Here is a 27,217-nt window from a genome sequence, read left to right as displayed (position 1 = left end):
ACATTGAACAAGTAGCAACATATAATTCTACCTTTTTTCCCTCCTCTCTGTAATTCCAACTGCGGTAAATAGAATTCAGCGACCTCCATCGTGATACGGTAGAATATTCTACAGGACATATGTAATTTATCGGTCGGTCGATCACAAAAGAATAAAAATATTGCGCATCCCGATAAAAGTGTACGCGTATCGATGAGTTTACTGTTTTGTTAAATAATAAAGTATGTTCAACGACGGAGTCCGTCCGATATCGTGCTTTTCCAACTGGATGAAGCGCGAGTCAGATTGACCCACACATCTGTGTGTAATGTGTGTAAAATATCGCAACATAACCTTGTTAGTATGACAACACGAAGCATGGCCCGACTACCCTTTGCTCGTGAACGAAGGTAGAGGATGGATCACGAGGACGAGTTTCTCAATACTTTCTTCACGTTAGTTGCACAGCTGTGCTCCGACAAGGCTAAGGAGTCAGTTGTAAGTAACGATTGTTTTGCACACATATGAGACTACATAAGAATATAAATATATTCTGTCGTATATATATTAAGACAATATTTATACGGATTTAATTCAGGAAAAAGAAAGGGAATCATGCAAGCAGACGCAGATGGGTCCATGGGGAATGCTTCTAATGCATTTACCGCAGATAGCAGTAGCAGAGCGTTCTTACGCAGACTTAGGCTTTCTTCATACAAAAAATAAAGGTTTCCTTAGAAAGGATGTATGTATTCATATAGTAAATGTCGCAATCGTTTGACGATCGAAATATGACACCGACTATTATTCACAGAATTCCTTAAAAACTGTATATGAATCGTTGAAGTCTGACTTAAAGAGACTGGAGGAAGTAACTAGAGGGACAAATTCCATTGGCGCAACCGTCGCAAATGTTTCCAATCAGCTCTGTCAATTCATCATGGCAAGAATCCAGCTGATAGATTTGTCAGTATATTAATGTTCCAACTTTGTATCTCTAATCTCACGTGATGTTATTATGTTACAGCTATGAGAAAATGTACAATATGAGTATAAATAGTAAAGTTATGAAGCACCAAGAATTGCTGCAGTATATAGAAGGAATAGTGGAATGGCATTTGTTATCCTGTTCTCACTTAGCATTGGCCGCTATTAAGACAGGTTTAACGTAAGTACGTTTGCGCCATCTTATTCAACGACTTGAGTTATAAGCTCTTTAATATGTCGTTTGCAGAAAGTTAGTAATTCTCTTCACTCAGGTTGGAGTGCGAGATATTAGTACAATTAATGAAGGCGCAGGTTGAGGTGCAAAACTGGAGATTCCTACCGACCCTGATGGCTCTCTATGGTGCGCAAACACGAATGTCAGCCTGGGAGAGGACTTTGCAGAGCAAGGAGGTAGAATCGAATGGAAAGCACACAGAAATGTCTTATTCCTAACGCGAGACTTGCTTACAGTCCTGGAAATTAGGCTTTGGCGCGACATTTCTCAAAGCGAATCAACAACCAGCATTGTATCAGTGGTTGGTGAAACTTCGCAGTGCCATATTAGCTAAGTGTTCTTTGTATTTTCACACTACTCTAAGCCAGCAAGCTAGTCCCGGAGAAATGAGGAGTATAATGAGCAAGCAGAATGGAGATTACTATCACAAGTAAAATATGAATATCATTTTGTTGCTCTTGCATAGTGTGTACAAACAGTGCTGACAGATTGCCTTTTTCAGAATGCAAACTTTTCAGCGGAAGCACGACGTACTAGCGGTACTGATCATTTTCGATTCTAGAGGAACTGAAGACTCGGGCTCAGGATATAGACATCCGGCGAGAGGAGCGGATTCATCCGAAAGTTTTCCCATCGTCGTTTGTTGTCCCGGTGTAAATCGATATTTTTTTATTCATCATTATAAACATATATATTTATTAATAGTCGTTTTGAGATGCAGCATTGTTAAGGCACGAAGCATAGCATTGTTTTCTCAGTTAATATTCTTTTTAGACATTCACACAGAAACGCTCGGTACATTTGGATAATATACAAATCAAGATAAAAGAACGTCAGTCGGAACTTCTTGCTATGGATAAAGTTATTTACTATAAAAGCATGAAGGTACGGTGATTAAGAAATAATTTTGTAATACAAATAGATCAATTGAATTGCATTATAATCAAAATATGTCGATAGGATTTATGTACGTATGCTTTTCACAATACCGATCCTCGAATGACTCTTGTGGTCGTACTCGAGAACGGGAAACAAAGAGACAAAGAAACTCACATTACGTCGTTCTTGACGGATCTCTCCATGCATATCAGATGTAATAAAGTATACGAGTGTCTGAAATTGTCAAAGTGAGTGACCATAAGCAGAAAGATACCTACGAAAAAAGGGAAAAGAAACCATCAGATCGTACCAAAGACCTGAATATATTATAATCGAAAAATTATTAAAAAAACTTTATGGCATAGTTATATAAAGTTATAAATAAAATGTATGTTACCGTTTATATTAATTATTTCGAAACTTTTCGACCTTGGTACCTACAAAAAAATATCTTAAACCAGTTATTATCTAAGCAAGATTAATTTTAAGTTTATAAAAGTAAAAATAAACAATAGCTGATATGCAATGTATGAAAGTTCTTGCACAAATTTCCAACTTATCGGAAACCGTACATCTACAATTACTGTGCATCTATGTACGGTTTCAGGTTGGAAATTTATTTCCCTTTTTAAGCCAGCGGTAGACGATGCTTGTTTTCGTGCTGGATTGCTTGTTGAATGGAAATATTGTATTCTGATTGGTGCAATTCCCAAAATGGATGACAATATACCAATCAGAACGCAGTATCTCCATTTAGCAAGCAATCCAACATGAAAACGAGAATCGTGTGCCGCTGGCTTTATTCTCTGTTCCTGTTGCCTGGCATTGTCCAAGGACTTTTAGGTGTACAAATAAGTTCGATGCCTTTACTTTTAACATTTTGTAATTCTGGTTCAAATAAACATTTTTTCTTATTCTATGGTGGTTTGAAAGTGCCAACTTGAAGCTTTAAGAAGCACATTAAACTAAATATATAACAAACTGGAATGAGCAAAAATAAGATTTTCCTTCACAATTTGCGGGGAAAAACCCCTATTCCCCTTTGTATCGATATTGTATCACCCATAGAGATATAAGAATAGAGGGAACAAGGGATATATGCTACCTGTAAGTGGAAGTGATAGAGGCAAAGAGAGAGATGGATGCCGAGTGTCCTATCTGTCTCTTTCTAGTCACGCGCTGGGATTGGCTGCCGCGCCAACGATGATATAGCTATACATTTTTCTCCATCCAATTCAAAGAAACTGTCATTGCTAAAATGATCACTGCAAATATATGCTGTTTTTACTTCAAAATACAAAGGTAGTTGAAGTATATTCAACCATTTACGCCTTATATCTACATCCTTCGGTAGCCTACAACATTTACATATTTTTTTAAATGTAGGAAAAAATAACATATAATTATTTGAGGTTACGTATTTGTACTTTCTTACGAGTGAAAACTGCGGTTATATCCAGGATAAGACTCCGCCTTGCATTTCAAACAATGCCTCATTTTTAAACAAATCGCGTCCAATTATTATTTTGTTAACGTTCGAATATTTAACGAATTTTAATTTTACACACATGTGCACGCATATTTACAAAACGAAATTTTAATCTGCTTTCTCCCCTCCTGACGTCGCGTGGTCGTCTTGGCGGCTCATTGTAACAACCAATCACAGCGCTCGACTAGAAAGAGACAGATAGGACACTCAGCATCCATCTCTCTTTTGACCTCTATCACTTCCACTTACAGGTAGCATATATCCCTTGTTCCCTCTATTCTTATATCTCTATGTTACAATACCTACTTCAAATCTCACGAGGAGGTTGAAAGAAGCATTAATGACTTTATCGACTCAAAACCGCCATCTTTTTTTTTTCAACAGGAGATTTGCCAGTTGCCTGAAAGATGGCAGAAGTGTGTCGCAAATAATGGAGAATACTTCTAGGATTGACATGTAATTCGTTTCCTTTTTTTTTTTTTTGTAAATAAATGTCAAATTTATGTAAAGAAGGTGCCGAACTTATTTGTACACCTGATATTAGATAGCCGAATTGATATACACTTGAGATCGCACACTGATGCATCCTAAAATAAATAAATATTAAAAGTTGTTATATATGAAAACTGATTTGGAAACAAATGAATGATAACAGTTGTGCGATGAACAGCAATTGAAAACTTGGGAAATGTATTCGATTAAATGATGTTATACTAATAGCATTTATGTTATGCTTTGCACTTAGATAACGACTTAGCGTGTGCGGCAGCCATTAATGTGCGTGTGTGTGGAGCAGTGTGAACGATTGGTTTTCGTTCGCTACGTTTTCAGTGATTCAACAGCAGGTGTTACGATAATGATTTGCAAATCAGCTGATCGCTAGGTCGAAAATAAAGGAATAAAACGCAGGAACAGCTGGTTGGAAGTAACTTTAAAACAAGTATGGAAATTTGAAAAGCAGGTTAGGATCGCACGTTCGTCAGCGTAATTCAAATATCTACTGTGTACAGAGCTGGATCGTTCTGTAAAACATAATTTATATATATGTATGAAAAGATTTAAAATGTGTGATCTGAAGTTATTGCTCGTATTATTTGCTGAAAAGAAGTTCACATTTTTCTGTTAAATAACATTATCACACAAAGACCGGTTCGTCTCATCATATCAATATTTCCTCTCAGAACTTTATTTTTCTTCGTTTGTATAGTTATACCAATAATGGAATCGTCGAAGGAAGAAATACAAACCGACGCTGCGCTGATCGAAAGCTTGTCGGCGGAACAAGGCTCGAGATGCGAATCGCCGAAGCGCGGTACCACGTTATCCACCAGCACTAGTAGCTTCGAGGCTTTGGACCCGCACGATCCGAATCTGAGCCGTCTGGCGAACACTATGTTCCAGAAGACCGGCGAGTACCTGCAGGAGGAACTTACGGCCACCCACGCGGACTACAGACTGCTGGAGCGCATGAATAAAGAGACGATCGCCAAATATACGGAACTGAGGATCATATCGTCGAACGTGGTGCAGTCGTTGGACTCATTAAACGAGAAGTATCACAAACTGCAGCCGATTCTTGACAATATCAATCAGATTGACGATAGTGTCAGCAAGTTAGAGCAAGCTGCATACAAACTAGCGGCGTATTCCAAACGATTGGAAGCCAAGTTCAAGGACCTGGAGAAGGATATGAAGAGCAAATAGGGAGTTGTGTAATTATAGAAATATAAGGCTTATTGATGTGTAACTAAATGTAATTAGATCTTATATATAAATAAGTATTACTTAAATGAATAATTATAAAAAAAGGAAGAAAGCCGAGCAGAACAGTAAGATACTTCTTTTTTGTACAATATATTTATTAGTTTATGAAATCGCAAACACTTTTTTAGACTTCCTGTAAAACCGTGGTATCGCGCGTGTTCTTCTTTTACATATCACGTGAAATGTAAATTGTATCATTGACCTATCAATTGAAAAATTTATCTCATTTCACGCTTTATTAGGAGATGTTGACTTTTCCTCCTCACAATATGCTAGTGTACTATTGTCCGAACAATAATGATACAAATATAAATATAATTAAATGTAAATATCCAGAAAAGGTCGAATCTCGGATTTCTTTAAAAAGAAACATGTATATATTATATAAATATTATGTATACATATATATATGTGTATGTATGTATACATGTATATATATATATATATATATATATACATGTATAGATAAGATAGAAGATATAATGTTTCAAACTGAAAATATTCGGTGTTTTCTGAATATTTACTATACAACCAGACATAAACGGAGAATAAATAATTAGTACCTATATTTAACAAAAAAATAGTATGTTTATACATCGGACAATATTAATACAATAAAAAGTGTAATATCATCACCTAATGCAGTAGATAGGATTGATGATCTGACACATAATATGTAATTAATTTGTTCCTAGTTCCGTCAGTATTAATTTTACTAGTAGAGTATAATCAGAGTGCATAACAAGTGATGTGTATCTGTATTGATAATTCGTTATCGGCAATCGTTACATTTATTACAGTATTGTATTAAACACAAGACCTGACACATTACGTGGAATATTTAGGATTTGTTAAACTGTAAACCTGTAACATTGTGAGTCTTCATGTATGTATCATCACGCGATATTCCGTCGCACTAAAATGTCTAAATCGCGAATGCGAAGTGATCATCAGAAGCGATCATCAGTTATTATGCTTCGATACGATGTCACGAAATATCACAAATGCCGACGCAACCGAAACAATTTTAACAAGGAAAACCGTGTTTTTCCCGTGAATTGCCGCGATACACGCTACTTCTGTTTCTGGTGACGTTTAGCAGTCTAGAAAATTGCCGGCCATCAATAGCTCTAGCGCAATTTCAGGTGCAATGGGGAACTCTGGAATTTCCGTACTACTGTTTGTATAACGCACTTTATATGTGAAGTACATGCAGACTTTCTGTAAGACATGTGAGCTGCAAAAATAAAATGGATTAATATTTAATAAAGAAACTAAACCTTAAAATACTGATAAATTCTATAATTTAAAATCAAAGAGAGTTAATGTCATTTTTTCTCAAGATATAGATACATCAATAGAAAAGGTGATCATTTTCTGAGCTATGGGGATAAAATAGCCCACGTCTCTCGTTTACTTACGGGATTTCTCGGAAATTGACTTCATTAGCTTCGTTTTCCGCAAACTGACCAGGACCGCTTAACATTGCTTTGATAGTACCACTCGTCAGTGCATGTTCTCGTTTGACAATAAATTCGTGCCCGTCGCTGCTAACAAGCTTCACATACATTGCATTTGGTCCTTCGCAACCTCCGTAAACGGGACCACTCTCTTGCTAAAATTTTCGAAAGATCGATTATATTATATGTATCATATAAAAACAATTTTGATCATGTGTTGATGTTCTAGTGTACTGTACAATGTAAACTAGAAGCAACAAGGAAACAAACAGCAGGATAAAGTAAGAGGAATCGTTTCTAAGCAGCAGAATTTAATTTGCAGAGATAGGTACCGCATGCAGGTCATTAGACGATCTGCCTTCTTCTTCTTCGGTTTTATCGACACTGTCTTCCTCATTGGGCTTGATCCAAAGAAAGATTAGTATTAATCAATATTTCAGTTTTACCAATAGCTTTTTTCAGCTTTCCCGCAAAAAGCAATAAGGAATAAAATCTTAGTGTATAACAGCACAGTCCAACATGTACGTTTTTTATTGTAGGAATACATTGTTACACATCCCGATCACCATGCGGAAATAAAAACATGCAACCAAAATTCTTCTGAGTATACCTTTTCAGCCTGCATGTTCACATCGTTTGACATGTTTGCTATTGATGTGTAAATATCCTCCTGAAACAAAGTAGATATAAATAAGTATATAAATAACATATTTAGCGGACAAAATATATTGGAAAATATTATTTACTTATACGGAATAAATGACTATAATGTACAAAAAAGTGACGTAAATACTGTTGTACACAAGGTTATAGGATTCAAGAGATTGTTACGAATATTATTATATATCGTGCGTGATTAGATATTTATTTATACAGTAAGTTTTCATCAGTCATCATATCGACGATAGGTTAAGTTGGATTATATGGGAAGTTAAATACTTTCATAAAACAAAGTGTTTTGCGCAAATCTATATATCATTTCGAAATTTTCAACAAGATTACTTCTGCACTTATATTCGCCACCGATAACGACTCAAAATGAGACAATTTGCTATTATTATCATCAGTGCGCTATATCATTGACGTTACTATAGTTAGACCTCTCATTGGAATACTGGCTAAGTTTTTCAGTTCAGTATGAATCATATTTTGTTAACACATTGCGCAAAATAAGTGATACTACATACCTTACGGGGAACAAATTTTCAATAATATCAGACTTTACGATCACAGTAACGTTTGTCAGCAAACGTATCAATTTATTAATACGGCCACTGAGTGTTGGAAGCTATGATACGATCTCGATTTGTCAGTAGAAACGGTGGTGACTCTTGCGGAGACCTCGGAAATAATAACAGATCACTTATTAGATTTTCAAGTGGTACATTTAAAATAGAGCAGGCGATTTTTGTTTCTCAAGTAGTATAACTCGACAATAAATCAGAGACTTTTCATTAATTTTTTAAAAGGAAGAAAATACACCGTTATCTATAAATCGCCGTCTCTTCTCTGCCTTCGAATCAGTCATTTTAATTAAAATTGAAACAGAAATGATATAAAAAGAGTCAAATTGCAGGTCTACTTGTATATATTTACAATAAATTTTATATATATTAGACAAGCGAATAACCTATCAATTAATCTTTAAGCATCGTTTCAATCATTTCTTTTTTTTTTGTGATCATCTTTTGCCGGAATTACAATTAACAAATTATAAGTAATAATCGGTCAATGGAACAATATATAGTAAAATCATACAATATAAAATAGATAAATCTTATTTCACAAATGGCCATTGTTATGTGTGTGTCACGCACGACCACACGACGTGCTTTGTTCAATTTATTGTTAATTCTAGTCACTATTGGATAATCACATTCTTTTATAATAGCAGATATTTTTTTAAAGATATAGTTATCATATGGTACATTTTCAATGTATTGTTTTTGATTGATTGTACTACTATATTAGATCATGACAATAACAGAAGAAAACTAAGAAGTCTGTTAATAGTTCGAAATACAAGTTAATAATTTGCAGTACAAAATCCACTATATACGGATAATGGTTTGAAAAAAAAAAAATACTTGTGTGAGGAATGTGCAATATATTAAAGTAACACGATTTAATATCTTATTTATTACAAAGGAACTATAGAAAGAAATACATAGTAACTGTACAAATAGCACAAGAGATAGTCAATCTTCAACCAGAACCATTTACTTATGTCAAATGTTGCATATACATATGTATGAATGAATTCAGTCTAAACATTTTGTTGAACGACAAATAAAAGGCACTGGCAAGAATTGCTTCTCTTGTTTTCCTTTCTGCAATATACAACTTTTATTTTTTGCATTGCATCAAAGTATGGCAAAGTTTGTTTTTTTCTTGCATTTATATTTTGTCATAGAATAATTCTGCATTACTTCAAGATGTATTCCACATCTGTTGTATTTATGACAAGAACAGCTTTAGGTATTCGAGTAATCATCGCACCATTAAACATTCTGACTACGCTCGACTTTCCTCTTTTCTGAATTGTCTGTCGTCAGCATTTTAACATACTTGTAAATTAGTCACATTGATTTTCTATAACACCGACAAAAAACAGCGTAATTATTTGCGCTCGATGTTTATAAATATTTATAAAATAGCCCTAACAAATTTAACTCGCTATTGTAAGTCTCATACATATTATCAATAGTACATTGGCATAGCGGTAAATCTAGCTATTATGGTTTTTTGTCACTTCACATCCGAAAACTGTGTAGGAAGCATATATGAAAGCATATTTAAATTGGTCGCTATTATCGGCGTCATTCACGTAAGAAAGTCCTGGAAGTACGTTCATAGGAGAAACGCGTCACAAGATGAGTTGTGCACGCAATTCCCCACTATCATCAGCAGTTCTCCACTGTGAACTAGTCGTGCCGTCCGATGCCTGCTCATTATCTAAGCATCCAGCTTAAGTAATGGCCGTCTAATTGATTTTCGGGATTGTCTCTTATCTGCACATCATTCAATTCTTGAAAATTGCGAACAGTCCGCAGTTCCGTGAAGTTATTATTCACTGAATGGCCATGCGTTCTCACCTCCCTTTTCCTAAGAGCGTCTTTCACTAATCTTTGCCTACGTTCCTCTTCTGTCTCGATAGCAGACCTTGTAAATCTCATTTCCCTGGCTCTCAAGGCGTCCCTCCGCAATCTCTCTTTCCTCTCCTCTTCTGTCTCCTTAGCATATTGATTCAGTCGAGCTTCTCGCCTCTTCGCTGATTCTTTGTTCAGTCTCTCTCTTCTTTGCTCCGGCGTTTCGCTCGCATACAAGGACAATCTCTTGACTCTTCTTCTTTCGGCCTCACGATCCAATCTCTTCCTCCTGTCCTCCGGTGTCTCGTTATACATCCTGTATTCTCTTTTCCTCGCTGCCTCAGCGTCGAGCCTCTTCCTCCGTTGTTCCGGCGTCTCGTAATACATTCTCATTTCGCGCCTCTTCGCCGCTTCCTTCGCTAATCTCTGCAAACGTTGCTCCTCGCTTTCTTGTTCGTATAACTTCCTCCGTTTCTCTCTCATGCACTCAGCCTTTTTTCTCAATCTCTCTCTGTAATCCTGCACAGCGGATTTTAGTCTAACGTGTTTCTTAGCTTTCTTGGACACCTTAGTTTTCTCTTCCTCCAGAATATCCCTGGCGTCTGTTAATTGGCCCCTGCGTTTCGTTATTGTGACTATGCTAGTGTCAACGTCAATGGGAAATTGTATGTTCTGCTTGGTATCCTTCAATACTCGCAATCGTACGCTGGCGTCATTATCACTGTCGCACAACCATTCAGCAGTATATAATGTGCCCTCCTCCTTCTTTATGTTGAGATTAAGCCCGTCCAGGAGTTCATTGGGTATTGTCACTGTGGAGATATTGTAATTGGACGCCTGTATGTGTTCATCATTCCTAATAAACACTTCTGTTGTACTCGGATGTTTTTGAAATTCGATATTTATGGAATCGGAGTCCAGGGTGTCCAAGTAAATCGGATCCGTTAGTACATTAGTAATGGTGCTGCTCTGTATATTACCTAAAGTAGAATTCGTCGTGTTTGATTCAGTCGTTTCATTTCGCACACAGTGATCATCGTCGATTATCTTGTCGTTAGTTATGTTGTAGCTCTTGGTCTCCTTGATCTCGATAGCACAAAAATGTTGCGCTGCCGTGACTATTTCCACTTCATTGAGGTCCGTCTCAGGCTCATTGTTCTCCCGCTTGACGTACACTGAGATCAAGTCTGTTGGCTGTTGGTTTCCTATATCTTGTGCATTGCTTTCAGATATTTCCATGTCCCCTCCAGAGACACTAAAATTACATAGCAAACGAATCTTTGCAGTGTTTTGGAGAACACATTGCTCAAAACAATCGAAGGATCACACTGATCATAGAGACTATTCACTTAAATTAAGTAGTAAATATTATAATACCAAGAGAAGTGAATAATTGAAGCATCTACTTGGAGATATTCGAAGAAACGATTGTTTTGACCGATATATAAACGGAAATATTTGCAATATAATGAAGCGAATTTCGTCTCGTTGTTCTGATTATCAACGGGATTAAGACCTGATTAATCACGGCAGGTATCCTCCGTACCTGCGTATCGTCTGCTTGACAGCTGATTCAAGATGGCAGCGTGGATGGCACTTTGGAGTCGTGCATTTCTGCGTTATCCATCAGCATCACGCACGATGCGATCGTTCCTTTCTGTCCTTACGTCACATGGTAATGCTGTGAGCCGCGCGTAAACTCAGTACTTGTCGAATTAACTGCGCGACCCTACCCGAAATTCATTCGAACGTCGAGCGCAGCCCGTCCATCCACGTCCTTCGTCATTGCTAAAGCGAGAAGACTAGAGAGCGAACCATAGAAATTGTCTCCAGAAAGAGCTACACACTCCGATTGGCGCTGCAGTCTTTGCATTCGCAAAGGAAATTGAGTCGCCCTAAAAATCAAGTATGGCGGAAAGAAGCTTTATCGCAGGGCGCGCTATCGTCGATCATTTTTTGTGCGCGCGCTTGGTAAACGGTATGGTACATAGTAGCCATGATTTTACAAATTTCCAGAGCAAGTTCGAGCGTGTCTGCACGTAAGTTTCGATCAACCCGAAACAGAAATGTCGTCGCCCTTGCAGCGACAATACCTCTCTCGGTGTTGTAAGATTTTGTTTAACGAGATGTACCCATCATATTTAGCAGAATCTGCATGCCGAGGTACGTTCATTATCGACTTGTATCTGCTACGTATGCCTCAATAAGATATTAGGGATAAAAGAGGCTCTATCAAATTGAAAATTGTGAGTTAGGTATCGCGCAGGAAAGGATCACTTAGCGCTAATGCCCATATAACGATGCGTAAACATCGTTCGATCATTAAGGGGTGCGAATCTGAAAGTCGCCCTCATCCCACAACTGGCCGGGGTGGAGAGAGAGAGAGAGAGAGAGCCCATAGAGGTGCTCATTCGCGATTTATCGGCGTATCGCATGTTGGTGAGGCGTTTCTTTGCACTGCGACGATAAACGTCTTCGCTTTTGGTGACGGGACGAGAAACGGTTCGATAGACTTATATAGCGCACGAATATGCCCCCGTCCACCCTGTATAAGTATCTCTCCTTATTGTCCCCGATCGAGTCTCCCCCCCGGTGTTCGCGGGCCGGTCGACGCTTTTTGCACGGGACGCGCTCGGGCGCTGTCCCCGATACACTACGTGCTCCGATAATTAAGACGTTTCCATTTGGAGTTGACATTTAGTGACGTGCACGCGACGCGACGGTCGATCCGGACGCGCGTTTCGGCGGCGGCCGCGCGACGGTCGTAACGACAGCGACGACGGTGACCGGGAAAAAAGTCGATCATTATGCATTGCGTTGGTAATTAATGGTGTATGATCGAGGATCGTATTCCTGGAAGGTTCGAGCGGGCAAAAAGCGCGAATATATATAATATATATGTATGTACGTAAGCGTGCGTGACATCTAGCCGGCGAGATTTATCGGTATTCGAGATAGTTCTCGGAGAATCGATGACCATTTTTAGACGTTTCGTGTAATTGGACGCGCAAATATCGAATGATGCACGAATTTTCGTTAAATAATCCAGAGAGCACGTGTTCATTTCATATACGTACTTTAAACGTTTCATAATCATGTTACGTGCGTTTAAAAGACATGTATGAAACTAACTGTGCTACCTGGAAAATTAATAATTTGAAATGTAAAATCCATTATATATAGATAATTGTTCTGGATTAATAATAAAATAAATATTGGTGAGGAATATCTTAGGTGCTTGAATTAATTCTCGCTGTTTTTTGCTACAAAACTCATGTTTTTTTTTTTTTTTCCGAAAGAACGATGCATCATATCTTATTTAAAGCATTGCCTTTCGGAATTTTTTCCCACTTTTCGAGTAAGTGCTTCCCATAAATACTTTTTTTCGGTACGAAACATCTTTCTCCCAACATCTTCAATAAAAAATTGTATTCTTTACACTACGATCTAATGTCATACACTGATTATTAAAGTGCCTATGAAATAGCACAACTACTGACTTCTATTAATCAACAGTGGGAATTAATTCAAGCACATAATATAATATATATATATATATAAATATATTAAGCCAGGCTCTACTGTGAAATGTATCTGATTCGAAATGTATTTCTGAATAATTAACGAACGTGAGAAGGTAGCGATATCGTAGCGAGAAAGTCAGTTTCCTCGTTGAAAATATTTCAACACACATTTCGGGCTACTGCGTTAGCTTTAATTTATGGGGCTTTACTTGTGATCGCACGAATCGTCAAATTCGCGTGCGGATTCAATCGGCGGGTGCGGAATGCCAATGCGACGGTGGCGTTTTTTTCTCACGACCGCTTGACAAAATCATTAGAGGACTAAATCCAATAAGGGGACGGTCGTCCGGCTGTAAGAAAACATTCCCGGTGAGGCGATCGGTAGCATCGTAATCGGTATCAATGATATCCCCTTAACTGTTTGCAAGACACGGCCGTCATTCAGCCCTGACGCCGCCTGTTTCCCGCCGTTCGTGCCGCCAAGATATTTTTCTTGCTCGTCGCTATTAAATTAGGAGGATTAAACCCCTAAATGAATCGGAGCGACGAAGCGACGAGCTTCGACGTGCCACGTGTCGAAACCAGTTCTAATGTCGGATTTTTGAAACATCGCATATAGATGAGAAAATCGGTGGTACGGTTAAATTTATACAGGCTGTTTGAAACCTTTCTTGGCATCTGTGGTATAATAGCAAATAGAACGAGTGAAACTGACTTGAAGAGTTATGTATCATTTTGCAAAAATTTGTAATACTTAAAGTGGAATTAATTAATCTGTATGAACTAATGAGTGAGTATGGGAAGTGATAGTTCGGGTCCTGTATGAAAGAAATTGCTTACTTGCGAAGATCTAACAATGGATATAAACTGATAGCGAGAGGTATATCTCTTTTCGGTGTGCAGCACCGTGTCATATACCGCTCGATGCTTCCTGCGTTACTCCGCCTCTAGAAATCAGTTGATGCTCATCGTTGCCAGATCTTCAAAAATAAGCAATTTTTCTTTATATGGAGTCCGGCCCATTGCTTTCTGCATGCGCTCGTTAGCTCATATAGATTAATTAATTTCTCTTTTAACTATTGTGAATTTTTCGAAATGATTTTTCTATTCAGTTTCACCTGTCCTACCTGCACATCACGGATCCCAAAGAAATTATCGGACACTTTGTGTAGCAGCTCGTAATAATTGTTTACGGATCTTTCCAAATACAATCGAAATAAATGATCATAGTAAGGCGGTTTTTTACAAAATATTTTCGGACAACGAAAGTTCATCATTATGTGAAACACATCGAGGATGTGATATATTTCGTACACAGCTCAGTTACCCGTGTCCTTACTTACTTCGAATAAGCTTATTCGAGTAGAAATTAAACGAAAATGAATAATTAATCAATCAATGAATTGTTCTCGACCGTCACATTTATCGAGATTAATTCGCGAGTCGCGATGATCGTTATTAGCATGACATAGCGCATGATGTTGGCGTCGAGATTTCGGCCCATCTTTTGTATTTCACAGGGCCAGACACTATTAGTTCTGTAGAGGTTCCACGCATTAGTCCTTTAGGATCATAAAACGCGGTAATAGAATGCCGCACAGAGTAACGATCAATTCAGATTGTCTTTTCTCGGAAGCAGCTTCTCTGATCGCGCGCGTTACGATGATACGCATTATTATCGCGAATGCGCGGTCCAGCCATTCGCGCGAATTTCTTAGGATTTTACGATCGCGTGTGTGTATCCTCGAACAACGTGCGATTGTACAAGCCGTGCGCTCGAAGGTTCTTTTCAATCGGGACGGCTTTTATTGCACGTTTTCACGTTAATATTAATATTAATTTCATTTTCATTCTCGAATTATACTCTATTTCTTTTCGCACGGCTTTTTGCATTTAAGAGCGCGAAATCTCGTTCGGCCCAAATTCCCGCGATCGTTCTTCCGTCGTGTCTTCCTCCGTCGATCGCATTTTAATTCGCGCCTTTCGGGCGAGATCGTCGACACGCGTAAATTGTGGATCGCGCTCGCACAGTAGAAACGGAGACGAACGGTGAAGTCGGACAACGCACTTACACACGGAGAAACACCGTTGGGGGTGGGGGGAGACGCAGGTACAAAACACACCGCTCGTTCCGCGCAGAGAAGAAGCCACAGCGAGTATAATGGATATCTTTATTATCGGAGCCGCGAGTCGAACCGAGACTTCGTGAGACCTCGGTGAAGTCGACAATAACGACAGCGTCCCGACTTCGCCGGTGCTGACTCGGGCCCAATTGGCCCCACCGGCCGCCCCTGTCCGGCTCCCCTCGTGGCATAAATATTGATGAAAACGATGCGTTTATACGCGAACAAGTCCGTCCGCGGTTAAAAAGCCGGAAGATTTATCGGGACGCGGCCTGCCGACGACAGCCATTTCCGAGCGGATCGTACATCAAGTTCCAGTGAGTTCGGATCGCGAATCAGTTTCCGCGCGTCCGAAGTGGTCAAAGCTTTGAGCTTTCGTTCAGGGTTGAACCTCTGCGAATTTTACTGCGTATCTCTTTTTCTTTTTCATCTTTTACCTTTTCTTTCACCTTTTTCAACTTTGAGAGATCTACCTTATAATTCGCACATGCATTTCGAGTCGAAATTTTGATGCTACTTTGACGTTCTTAAGGATAGAGTGTGCCTAATTAACTGGTCTACAGATAAGTAGAAACCTACCTCGACAGCACTGAAACTTATTAACTTCTCTCTTGAACCTTTAATTTTACAGATTTAATTTTAACTTTATCTTGAACAACTTATCCAGTAAACACTAATTAACACAGTAACGTTGCATCAATATTTTAATTTCTCATTTATCAATATAAGTATGATATAATATACATATGTACGTAACAGTTACATATATTTAAATAAGAAATAATAATAATAATGTAACATTCTTGTTAATTGGTGTTTTGTTGGATATTTTTATGCTAAAACAGCGAAAACGGAAATTCAAAACACTTGGGATTGGAGTCAAAGTAGGAATAAATTACTTTCTGTTTAAAAAATACCTGGAATTATTAAATAAAACACACAAATTGATATTTAATCGGATAAATTTATTTGGTCTCTTTCGAAATAGCCCCATTCTTTGCAACACACATGTGCCAACGTTTTACCTATTCTTCAAAACATTTTTCGTAAGCCGATGAAGGTATGGCCTTAAGCTCCTTCAGCGAATTTGTTTACAGCCTCTGTCGACTCAAAACGCTTTCCTCGAAGCGGTAATTTAAATTTTGGAAACAGGAAAATGTCACAGAGGGCCAAGTCGAGACGAATACGGTGTTTGAGGAATGATATTTGTTGAGATTTTGGCCAAAAAATTGCGTACCCGCATCGATATGTGAGATGGTGCACTATCATGAATTTCATAGTCCGTGATTATCGTTATTACTATGATGAGCACACAGACTGATGCTGCAAAGTATGAAGAAGATTCTCTCGTAATATTTTATATATAAATTATATAATTAAAAAAATTATATAAAAAAATTGAGAGTACGAATAAGTGTCGCAATAAAATATTATTTGTGACTTGCTAGATTTTGTAACAATAGTTGTGAAGGAACGAGAATGTATATGCTCTAAAATAAACACTTTTATTCGAATATTTTTTATCTATCGGAGATTAGGAGTATATTAAACAAATATTAGAATATTAGAATAGGAATTAAATATAGGGATATTTTTCTTTCGCGACGTACTTAAATCGCATCCTCGCGAATCGGTCGATCAGTCGCAACGACGAACACTCAACTGCCTCGGCCGGATATTGCTCGTAAACTGAAAATTAGTACAATCTCACGTCAGACGCACATCTTCTGTTGTAAACCGGTTATATCAGATCGCTCGGTTACACCAGTTTTAATTTTACATCGGTCAAAATTCGGCGGTCGTGTGTCTCTCTATTGTCCGTCCGTATACCGCAACCTCCGTTTAACGATAGAAAAACGGTGCAACGTAACATTTAAGGCAAAAACGGTGCGTAAAGCGCTTCTATGACTATTCTTCGGAATTTCTCGATTCTTGTCGTACAGAACGTCCAGATCGTGCCGGGAACTCGGAGATGACGTTACTATTGTAGCATCGCAACTTTGTTCAATTATAGGAACGCGAACGAATCAATACCTAACAAAGGCAACCTAAAAATTGCCCGGGTTTTTCGAGTCCTCGCGTTCTACCATCCTAAGCGGCAAATCACGACATCGGGCTCCGAGATTTGGGGGTTCACTCATCACCTAAGAGCCGCGTAAACGTTCCTTGCCCGGTTTTCCCCCTTTCTCTCTTCGCCGTCCGCAGACGCTACCGACAATAGATACTCATCTGAATTTATAACGAACGCTAGTAATTCAATTTTTTGGTGGCGCATAAATTAGAGGCTGCGCCGAAGCTTGCCAATAAAAGAAGAGGCAGAGAAAGGGTGGCCGAGTGAATAGAGAGAGGTGCCGGGCGTGATGCCGATCGCTGAAAAGGATTTCTCGCATCGTCGATGCATCGCTCGTGAGCGTTTCCATTTTTCTCTCAGGTTTCTGCGGCCTCTCCTCTCCCTCCTCTCCTCGCCCGTGCTCCTGTGTCTTATTTCGACGAGCACGCTTCCTTTCATCCCGGGCACACTACTCTTCGCTTCGGCACAATGCCGCCGGCATTAGAAGGGTATAATAATATGGCAGTATCACTCGACACCCCGGACTAAGGGCGACTAAGAGAAATCTCTCTCTTTCCTTTCCTTTCGTCATTTTTTCCTCTTTCTCCTTTTTCTTTCTCTATTTCCTCCGGTATCACTCTTCGTTGTCTTCTTCTTTGCCAAGGATCGCGGGATCCGTCGTTCCTTTTTCGGTCTCGTCACGCGTGCGGTTTCGTCCTTCTTGTATTTGGCGGGCCGTCGTCACGGTGGTTTTCGAGATAATTCTCGATACACACGGCACGGATCGGCCGTAATTCCCGGCGCGTTTCATTCGCCGCCTCGCGACATTACATTTTGTTTGTTTAAGGACGCAGTGGGTAGCTGTGTGCGGTCGAGGTGAGGAGTGCTCCCGAATAGAACGGATCCCGCCGTCTGGGATCGCCGGTGCCGATCGCGGACAATATGATTAGAGGTCTTCTCGCGTGCTACGAATGGGCGTTATACTATGAGTAGTGCGTACGTGAGCACGTGTCTATGCCCGTTATAGCAGCTTCAATTTATGGTTTCGCGATTTCAAGCGGAGGAAGCTCGCTCGCATCGTCGAGCGAACGAAATACGCGTCGGATGAAGTTATAGCGCTCGTTAACGATGATAGCGATCATACGGTTGTATCATTAGCATCGCGTCTCGTTGCGGTATCGTATGAAATCGCTTGTTTCTAACGTTCGTGTGTTAACGTAATTTGCGAAGCGTAAAAATTCGCATCGTAACTCTAATCATATCGAAGAAATAGGAATGAGTAATATACGCGGATATTTTATTCGCGGGATCCGCTCATAGGATCGATCCATTTCTCTTTTCCCTTCTCGCTCCTTCTTATCCTTCGCTTCGCGTCACCGGACAACATTATCGATGGAAAAATCCACCACGAATTGGTTTACTGAATAATTCGTTCCGCCGCGGGGTTCTCGCGGACGAATGCACGAGGAGAATCGTGCGCGTTCTTCGCGACGGCAAATCTGGTTTTATGCTCGTCGCAGCGCGACGATTAATTTATTCCGTCACCCCTTCATCCGTTGCGCTTTGACAATAACGGTCGCTGATATTCATTATGCTGGCTTGTGAAACGAACAAGATCGGTGAAGTCCGCTTGCTGCGGAGAGAGATCGTTTGGAGAATCGCGGGAGATCACGAGAAGAGTAGAAGAATCGGCAATTTAAAAATAAGCGATTTAACGGGCGAACATGAGTCGACTCGAATCGGCCGAATGAAATCGGACTTTGACTCCACCATTTCTATATCCCGCCGAGTCGGTCGACCGCTTTTGCGCCGACAGACTTACACACGGTTTACAAGCGTCCTCGCCGGAGATGTCATCTTAACGGTCGTAACTACTCTTAATCGCGCGTGGCTTATCCGCGTGAAACCGAGGAAGTCATCCCCGTCGAGAAACTGCGCGGATGTGGACGAGCGTTAATGAATTATGGCCCGTGTAGCTTTTTGCGCGCCGCAGTATGACAATATAATTAGTAGACCCGGCGATTTCTCGCTGGAAAAAGCAAATCGAGTGAAAATCGAATTTTTTTCACTCAACTCGTTCTAAGTAACATCGTTCACTTGAATACAAAGCTACATAATTAGATGGCCAAAGTTTGCGATACTTTTCCCCGACGAGTTTTACGACATGTGCATTCAGTGTAGGAAAATGTATTCCTTGAGAATTTTTAAAAACTAAGTCTTCCTATCGTATATAAGATTCGTCGAGGAAAAATGTTACAACCACTTAATCATCTGACTGTGTATGTGGTCAGTCACAAAAAGATTGCTACATTTTTTTTTTCGATGAGTTTTTTTGCAACACATCTCGTAGTAGGTAGAATATGTACCTCTTGAGAATTATTAAAAAAACAAATTCTATTGGACGCGGGATGAGTTTCGAAACTTATCGAAAAACGTATTACTTCAGGCAGTAATCACTGAAAGATACCACGCGAGGAATTATCGTATTAACTGGATGCGTTTTCATAATCCTCTCAAACGATGCTTCGACGAAATTACATTTTTATTGGGAGATTACGGGAAGGGTAATTTATGGCGTTGCGCGAGCGTTCATTGCTTCGTTCGAAAAAGAGACGTCCGTAACGGCATCTTTGACAATAACGGTCATGGATATCTGTTATGCGACTACTTTCGCATCGCGCGGTCTATCCGTAATCTGCGAGAATCGTTCGAGCCGTTGCCCTAATCGCCCCTCGAACCATCCTTAATTGCCTACGTATCCTTTAGCCGTACAGAAAGCGTGACAGCTCGACTTATCTAAATAATTATTGGCAAGTAACGGGATGCTCGCTTTTCGCAGCGTCATGCCGCACATGATCTCTCCGACGATAGTTCGGTGATGCTTCTGAATAGAGACTCTTGAGTTACCTTCGTCATCGACTCGATTTTCTCTCCGCCGATCGCAATATTTATCTTAAATCATACATCTCTATAATTATCTCTTTATTATATTACCATACATTTAATCCCTCTCTTACATCCTTCACATCGTACAGGATATCTGTGGGAAGATGAGTTCCCTAAGAAAGGTAATTCGCTACCGCAAAGGGTCTCGTGATGCCGAAAACGAGCATCTACGTTCAAAGGAAAAAGTACTACTACATTGGAAATATTTGCTAAGGAATATTGGAGTAATTATTTTACTTAGATTAAATAAATATTATTTGAATATTTCTATTGATTGAAAAAAGTACCACGTTCAAATAATATTTACTTCATCCAAGTAAAATAATTACTTTAATAGCAAATATTTATTTGAATATAGTATTTTTTCTTTCAATGTAGATACTCGTTTTCGGCATTATGTTTGCCAGGAAGGCCTTTTATTCACTTCTATTTATTCGAAGTAGTATTTTTCCTCTCGGTGTATGTACACATTCTTCCGAGATTTTTATCTCTTTATACCTGAAAACACGGAGCTACCGTTCGATCTCTAGGAGGTGGTATGTACGACGGCGGAGCGTTTGCAGGAAAGCGCTGTTAACAAATGCGAAGGGCTTTACGAAGGTCATTAATGCTGCCGATATTTCACTGTGGTTCGTGTAAGTCGTAAGCGCGTGTATTATTGCGGGGTTTCGCGATGTATAGCCGCCTACCATAAGTCACCGGAACAATGCTTTCACGGCCACGTAGGTATTATATACTCGCTCCACCTCCGCGGTCGAAGTATGATCTATGCGCACGGACACTCCGCACCTAACGCGTACACCACACGCGCGCATCGAACTGCATCAGTTTTATTTTCCCGCTCGCGGAGAGAACACTTTCTCGCGACGCGATCGAGCAACACGCGTGTCAGTGACGACTTAATCGATCGAAAAATAAACGAAACAATCACACATCGACTTTTGCCGATATCATCGTTGTTGTAGGGATCCTCCCTTTGTTACATTCACTTATACAATACCTTTCAATATTACAATTTGAACTCGTGTTACTAAATTTATGCGAATAGTTGATTGTATATTATGAAAAGGCGAGCTTCTATTTGATTAGTACAAATAAATATTTGTTAGTTCGAAATCGCATGCGTCCATACAGGTTTTGCCGTTTGTAAAATCACCTTTTCCCCACGGGATATTCCAAGCTTCTCCTTCATGTCCGACGAGAGATTCTTTCATCGAACTTCCATTGCGGAGCAGTTAAAGCGCCATAGATTCGTATGATGCGTTCTATTGTGCGAAAAATTGAACCTTGAATAAATTTTATCCTTAAGAAATAGATATTGCGAGGATACGCCAACAAGCCAAGTAATGCGGAAAGTAAACTAAGAGTAGAGGGGGATGAAGGAAGGAGAGGAACGGGGAAAATATATCTTGTTTCGGACAAGATACAGCGCGCACCTGCGTCGAAATAAATTACAGAGTTATCGCAATAGTTAATCCGTCAGTTAAATGCGCCGACCTTACACTGTCTTTCGTCGCAAATCACCGAGCAGGACATACCCTTAATCGATTTTACATACGCAGGAAAATTAACGCTTCGCAACGAACGGAACGCCGACCGGCGCGTGTTTTCTCTGCCGCGTCTCGTACTTTATTTTCAAATAATAGCTGTAACGTTGCGATAATGTCGGTCGTGGTAATTACGAAGGCAATCAGCGAAAAGTCACTAGGACAAGAAGAGTCTTTAAATCCTTAACGAGAGTTGCATTGCGACTCTAAGTCCTTCGGTAGTACGGTACATGCACTTGATGTCGTAAATAATGCTACTAAATATCGTTGATCCGAGCGATATCAAAGAGCACGCGTGTCGTCATTAAACGAGCATTGCAATGTTACGTCTCTTTTTTCGCGGCGTCAAGAACATGAGCGACAAAAACAAACTAGCTCGGCTCCCTTTACTAGTTATATTGATTTTGTGACGTCATAGGCAAGAAATGACATGCAGTAAGTTTCTTGCAATATGTAGTTTTGATTTTTCCCTGAATAAACACAATGATTTGAAACCTGTAAAATGAGCAAAAAACTGAGATATCTGGCCGGTATGTCACGCAAAATAATTCTTGAAATAACGGGTCATTTTTCGGCCATATTCGGGCAGTCGTGAGATGGCTGAAAAATGATCCGTTATTTCAAGAATTATTTTGCGATTCTACGTGACGTATCGATCAGATGTCTCAGTTTTTTCTATATTTTATAGATTTCAAAATTACGAAATCATTGTATTTTTCAGGGAAAATGAAAAATCAAAGCTACATGTCGCAAGAAACTTACCGCCTATGACATCACAAAACCAATATGGCTAACGGAGGGAGCCGAGTCTTAACGGTTGTATTACGATGATATCAACAAGAAAAATTTCAATAAACACCAGTTCGACGTCTAACGAACTTGATAGTTTTGACGGTTCATCGTCCGAATTCATCGAAATCGTGCGTGAGTTGTACTTTCTTTTTTTTTTCTCGCGATGTTTCCTTAATGATCGTCGTTAATAATTACATCGTCGGCCGGTGCTTCTTTCTTTTCTTTCGTCATCCTCCCTGCGACTACGTATAACTCATCCGGCGCGTTGCAGGGCGGGGATGCAATGCTAGAAACATGAATCATTGTCTGACGTAGGTACTGTTATCACTTTATTTCTACCGTGCGTTAATTAATGCCCGGCAATCTCGTGAAATCATTGCCGGGGCAATGGCCTTGCAGCCTCGCTCGCTTCATCACTGTTTCGTCGCTTCTTAACGCCGTCAGACCCGATTTATCCGTATTAATAAAAAAAAAAAAAGTAACTGTGCGCGTCTTAATCGAACGTCATCTCTATCCTTTATTCCTGTTTATCTTTGAAAAATTATATCCTGTTACGAAAGTCGTTTGTAACATCGATTATTTCGATTAATGATGCATAATCTACGATGGAAATTTAATTATTCGCATAAATTTAGACTGAGTCACGTATTAACTCGGCATCAAGTACTAGTTATAACTTTCTAATACTGTGTAATTATTTAATACATCATTCCCCGTGTAAGAACACGATCATAACATTACATAACAAATATCGCTCATAACGAATGTTAAGAGAAAGCTTCCAATATCACGCGTATATTTTGAGCTAAAAGTTGCGCCTAACGTTAAATTTTTCTTCCCTCCTCGATCCCTTACAAATGTTCTCGCGCAGGAAGCTACTCCGATGTTGTAAAAGTTCCGCGCAATGATGCCGTACCGAGGGGGTACAGTACATCAGACCGTTGACGCTCATAATACTCACAGAAAATACATCCGGGTTCGTCGAGTCATATATCACGTGGCGAGCTCTCGTAAGCGAGCAGAAGAAGCACGATAAAGGTGAGTAAACGTAGCCTTTTACAACGTAAACGTATTTTCTTCTCTTCCCATCACCACCGATTTTTACGTACGTTGCAACGTGTATTCACGTAAAAGTAAAACAAAACGAATTAATATAATACGATAATAATTACTATTAATATTTTTGGTAAATATTATTATTTCGTTACAATATATTTATTATTATATATTTATTATTCTTATATTGCGATCAGTATTGTTGCCATTATTATTTCATTTCAACGTCGAAAAGAGTACACGCCAAATTCGAGTCGGTGTTTACGATCCGCAGCGAAGCGCTCGTGGAACGAGACGGATTTCGGTAAAGCATCGGCGCACATGTGCGCCAAGCTCGGTAATGGTCATTACCGTGTAACGACGGGACCGATAATCGATCGGCGAATCGATCGACAACAAACAACACGGTGTGTGCCCGGCGTTCGCACCTCCGCGGAGTGCGCCGGGCGCAGCACCGGTCGTTAGGCGAATTAAGTGGTTACACTTTGTTTGATCGGGGCCCTACGGAGGCCCGAATTAAGTTGTTATCGCGAATTAGCTGATTATACCGGGCGGCGGTGCGAGGTGTCGGTTTGATTTGTTGTTCGCGAAATATCGCACAGCGCCGGTTTGTTTATGCGCCGTGCTGCGGCGCCGCCACGCCTCGCACCCCTTCCGCGTGTGCTTCCAGGTCGCTTATGACTTGACCCCGAAAATAAGCCGGCACCGGATCGTTCTCCGCCGCGTGTGTGACCCACACCTTTCGCCACCTCTCGCGAAGCCCTTAATTGGGACGGATTTTAATAGCGACCGATCGTATAACGAATTACCTCGAGTGTATCTTCTACGGCAAACTGACGGACGTGCGAAATCGACGATACCGATACTCTCGCGTGGATAAATAAGGGTCTTGCTCTCCCTTCCTCCGCCGTGCGTAGTCACGGAGATCCAGGTCGGAGAAAAGATTCCGACGAACATTTAGTGTATGAACGTTGGCTACCCGATGAAATGGATTATTTCGAAGAGAATCCGCGCTTCGTTCCGCGAAACCCCGCGGAAGTGGAGTGAAGTTAGAGCGAATGTATATATTAGTCGCGATATATTTTCCACGTAGAACCATTATACCACCGAGTGCACACCGGAATCTCCGAGTTAACGAACCATCGCGGCCGAGACGCGCGATGATGGGGGACGAGAGTGCGGGAAGGAGCCGAAAGGATGGACGGAGGGAGAAGGGGCCCCACGCTATTTTCCACGAAAATTATAGCCATCTATGCGCGTAATCCTCTTTATAGACGCGTTGCATCAAATTATAACTGCAGCAGCGCTTCCAACGCCATCTCACACTCTCTTTCTCTCCCGGCTCGTGTCTACCCTGAAGCCGCTTCTCTCGCCACACTCGTTTTCCCCTTTTTCTCTTGCGCTCGTAGCTACGCTCGTCCCCGAAGCCTCGTAAAACGGCGCAGCATTCCGCCAATCATCACGGTGCACCGGCGAGACGCGTGACCCCCGCGACCCCCGGCCGCGACCTAGCCGAGTCGGCGCTTCTCGATCCACGTGGACACGACGATAAATCGATAAGTCATCGATACAATCGGAGGAGGCGTGCGCGCGGCTTAGGCCGCTGTTACGCTGGCGGCCGACGCTGGGTAGTCTGCATGCCCGATCGATATCGCATTAACATCGATTAACTTGGACTCCACTCCGGCTCGTGCGATTCTTTTTCGAATCTTTTCGGAGTTATGATTAGGGGATGACAAATGTTCTTTGAGAGACTTCAAAGCCGACGCTGGTCAAGGTTGACACATGTAACTAATCTTCCTTGCCTCGTCGTATACCTGATTTCAGCACAGCTTACGTGATTTCTCGCTTCTTTCCGGAATTACAAGGTAATACGTCTCCTAAGAGCCGACGTAGATAGATCAAGACGATGTAATTATTTCTCCTGTGACTTCTTCAATCCGAAAAAAGCGACGCATTTCTCTCGATACGAGAGTCGCTGAGATTTTCGGAGGAGCCGGATCTCCTTTTCGCATGTCTACATTGCAGCTAATATTATCGCAGAGAGGCGGCGACGAATCTGTTACGATGAGTTAAGTGACGTCGGCGAACCCGACCCCGAGCAAACGCGTCAAGTGGGCTATGTCGAACGTAAAAGTAATTTGCAAACGGCATGGTAGTAAATGACGTGGAATAATCGACGCGTCGAACGGTGTGGACGGTTCACGTTATTTTAGTGAACATGCCAAAGCGCACTTGATTGCCAAATCGCCCTCCTTACGTGATTCATCATTTTAATCTCTTTACTGTTAGCAGCGGTATTCTAGGAGCGAACAACGTCGTCTTCGTAGTCTAGGTCACGAAGGCACGAAAAATGGCAGAGAAATCCTAACGAACTAGACATTCAAGCGATAGGAAACAATTGATCGAACTGTATTTTTGCATTATAATATCAGGATACTAAATAATCTTGAAGGACACTCTCTCGTTTTCCCGAACACTTGGCGTTAGTTCGGCAATGGAAACGTCAAACGAGAGATCGTGTAACCGCGACTTTAAGCGCGCGTGAGTGCATTATGACGAGCGTTAGGATCGTGAAGGCTGTTGCTGTATTTCAAGGTTGGTGCGAGACGCGATATCGGTTTACATCGATCGATCGATTGAGCAGACAGACAGATAGACGGACGATCGACATACGACGACGGGAGAACGTACTCGACGTCGATGGATTAACGGGATAACAGGAAGCGTGAATAATCGCGGAAACTAATTACGGATAATTGGACGGGACTCTAGCAGATATTAGATGCGCGTGCTCGTAAGCTGATTTTTACGACGGGCCTTTTCAAGGTGAGAGAACGCTCGGCCGCTATATCTCGGCGAGTGATAATCCCGCGGGAAGGATTACACGCCGCGACGTCGTAAAGCGCCGTTAGAAAAATCCCCTTTATACGTGTATCGACGTGGCCGTTTCCTGTAAAACGTTCACGCAAGCCGACTATGTCGTAAAGCATTTTCAGGATCTAGCGATTTTCGCGGTCCCTTCTCGTGCATCATCCTCTTTCTACGACCTATTGCATTCGTGTATGAGCGATATCGTGTAGCGCAGTGATAGCGTTGATTATACGTTTTCTAATCGTTACGTTCCAGTTAGTAAGTTTCTTCCGCGTGTTAAGACAGACCTCTTTCATTTCCCAGTTCAGGGACACGCCTTTGCTTCTTCGGGCTTCGTAAATTCTTCCATTGTTGTGATTATTTATTGCTTCAGCGATTTTTTCACGTTCAATTTATTGAGATCATTTCATAATTACACAATTA

At 40.5% G+C, this 27,217-nt stretch overlaps 4 protein-coding genes across 5 annotated transcripts; 2 read left to right on the top strand and 2 right to left on the bottom strand.

Annotated features, from left to right (window-relative positions):
* Window positions 1–116: 116 nt before the first annotated feature.
* LOC106745452 (UPF0536 protein C12orf66 homolog) lies at window positions 117–2,486 on the top strand. Its single transcript, XM_014621057.1, has 9 exons — window positions 117–477; window positions 578–724; window positions 794–945; window positions 1,007–1,147; window positions 1,239–1,377; window positions 1,438–1,631; window positions 1,704–1,854; window positions 1,976–2,086; window positions 2,162–2,486. The coding sequence occupies exons 1-9, from the start codon at window positions 397–399 to the stop codon at window positions 2,330–2,332; spliced, it is 1,287 nt and encodes a 428-aa protein (XP_014476543.1). The 5' UTR covers window positions 117–396; the 3' UTR covers window positions 2,333–2,486.
* A 1,494-nt stretch (window positions 2,487–3,980) lies between these two features.
* Window positions 3,981–5,708, top strand: LOC106745475 (biogenesis of lysosome-related organelles complex 1 subunit 2). Its single transcript, XM_014621109.1, has 3 exons — window positions 3,981–4,025; window positions 4,315–4,530; window positions 4,777–5,708. Exon 3 carries the CDS (start codon window positions 4,788–4,790, stop codon window positions 5,271–5,273), a length of 486 nt encoding a protein of 161 aa, XP_014476595.1. The 5' UTR covers window positions 3,981–4,025; window positions 4,315–4,530; window positions 4,777–4,787; the 3' UTR covers window positions 5,274–5,708.
* Window positions 5,709–6,019: 311 nt separating this feature from the next.
* LOC106745476 (transcription elongation factor B polypeptide 1) lies at window positions 6,020–8,087 on the bottom strand. Of its 2 annotated transcripts, XM_014621110.1 has the most exons (5): window positions 7,981–8,087; window positions 7,404–7,463; window positions 7,126–7,194; window positions 6,755–6,948; window positions 6,020–6,570 (listed from the first exon to the last, which is right to left on the bottom strand). In XM_014621110.1, the coding sequence occupies exons 2-5, from the start codon at window positions 7,434–7,436 to the stop codon at window positions 6,429–6,431; spliced, it is 438 nt and encodes a 145-aa protein (XP_014476596.1). In that variant the 5' UTR covers window positions 7,437–7,463; window positions 7,981–8,087; the 3' UTR covers window positions 6,020–6,428. The 2 variants fall into 2 exon arrangements, with proteins under 2 accessions (XP_014476596.1, XP_014476598.1); XM_014621112.1 differs by lacking the exon at window positions 7,126–7,194 and having other exon boundaries at window positions 6,032–6,570.
* An 857-nt stretch (window positions 8,088–8,944) lies between these two features.
* Window positions 8,945–11,664, bottom strand: LOC106745450 (histone-lysine N-methyltransferase, H3 lysine-79 specific-like). The gene is made up of 2 exons (XM_014621054.1): window positions 11,429–11,664; window positions 8,945–11,137 (listed from the first exon to the last, which is right to left on the bottom strand). Exon 2 carries the CDS (start codon window positions 11,119–11,121, stop codon window positions 9,745–9,747), a length of 1,377 nt encoding a protein of 458 aa, XP_014476540.1. The 5' UTR covers window positions 11,122–11,137; window positions 11,429–11,664; the 3' UTR covers window positions 8,945–9,744.
* Between the last annotated feature and the right edge of the window lie 15,553 nt (window positions 11,665–27,217).

The sequence above is a fragment of the Dinoponera quadriceps genome, unplaced genomic scaffold (genome assembly GCF_001313825.1).
Source record: "Dinoponera quadriceps isolate SergipeBrazil2010 unplaced genomic scaffold, ASM131382v1 scaffold1280, whole genome shotgun sequence".
Taxonomy (NCBI): domain Eukaryota; kingdom Metazoa; phylum Arthropoda; class Insecta; order Hymenoptera; family Formicidae; genus Dinoponera; species Dinoponera quadriceps.
This window is presented reverse-complemented; position numbering and strand designations above follow the sequence as displayed.

What these genes read in the sequence shown, in the direction of transcription:
- LOC106745452 (XM_014621057.1), top strand. Translation starts at nt 397, where the DNA reads ATGGATCACGAGGACGAGTTTCTCAATACTTTCTTCACGTTAGTTGCA. An exon ending in ACAAGGCTAAGGAGTCAGTT is followed by an intron (nt 478 to 577) that starts GTAAGTAACGAT and finishes GATTTAATTCAG; the next exon opens with GAAAAAGAAAGGGAATCATG. An exon ending in GGACTTTGCAGAGCAAGGAG is followed by an intron (nt 1,378 to 1,437) that starts GTAGAATCGAAT and finishes ACTTGCTTACAG; the next exon opens with TCCTGGAAATTAGGCTTTGG.
- LOC106745476 (XM_014621110.1), bottom strand. Translation starts at nt 7,436, where the DNA reads ATGTCAAACGATGTGAACATGCAGGCTGAAAAG. An exon ending in CGTCTAATGACCTGCATGCG is followed by an intron (nt 6,949 to 7,125) that starts GTACCTATCTCT and finishes CGAAAATTTTAG; the next exon opens with CAAGAGAGTGGTCCCGTTTA. An exon ending in GTCAATTTCCGAGAAATCCC is followed by an intron (nt 6,571 to 6,754) that starts GTAAGTAAACGA and finishes TTATTTTTGCAG; the next exon opens with CTCACATGTCTTACAGAAAG.
- LOC106745475 (XM_014621109.1), top strand. Translation starts at nt 4,788, where the DNA reads ATGGAATCGTCGAAGGAAGAAATACAAACCGACGCTGCGCTGATCGAA.
- LOC106745450 (XM_014621054.1), bottom strand. Translation starts at nt 11,121, where the DNA reads ATGGAAATATCTGAAAGCAATGCACAAGATATAGGAAACCAACAGCCA.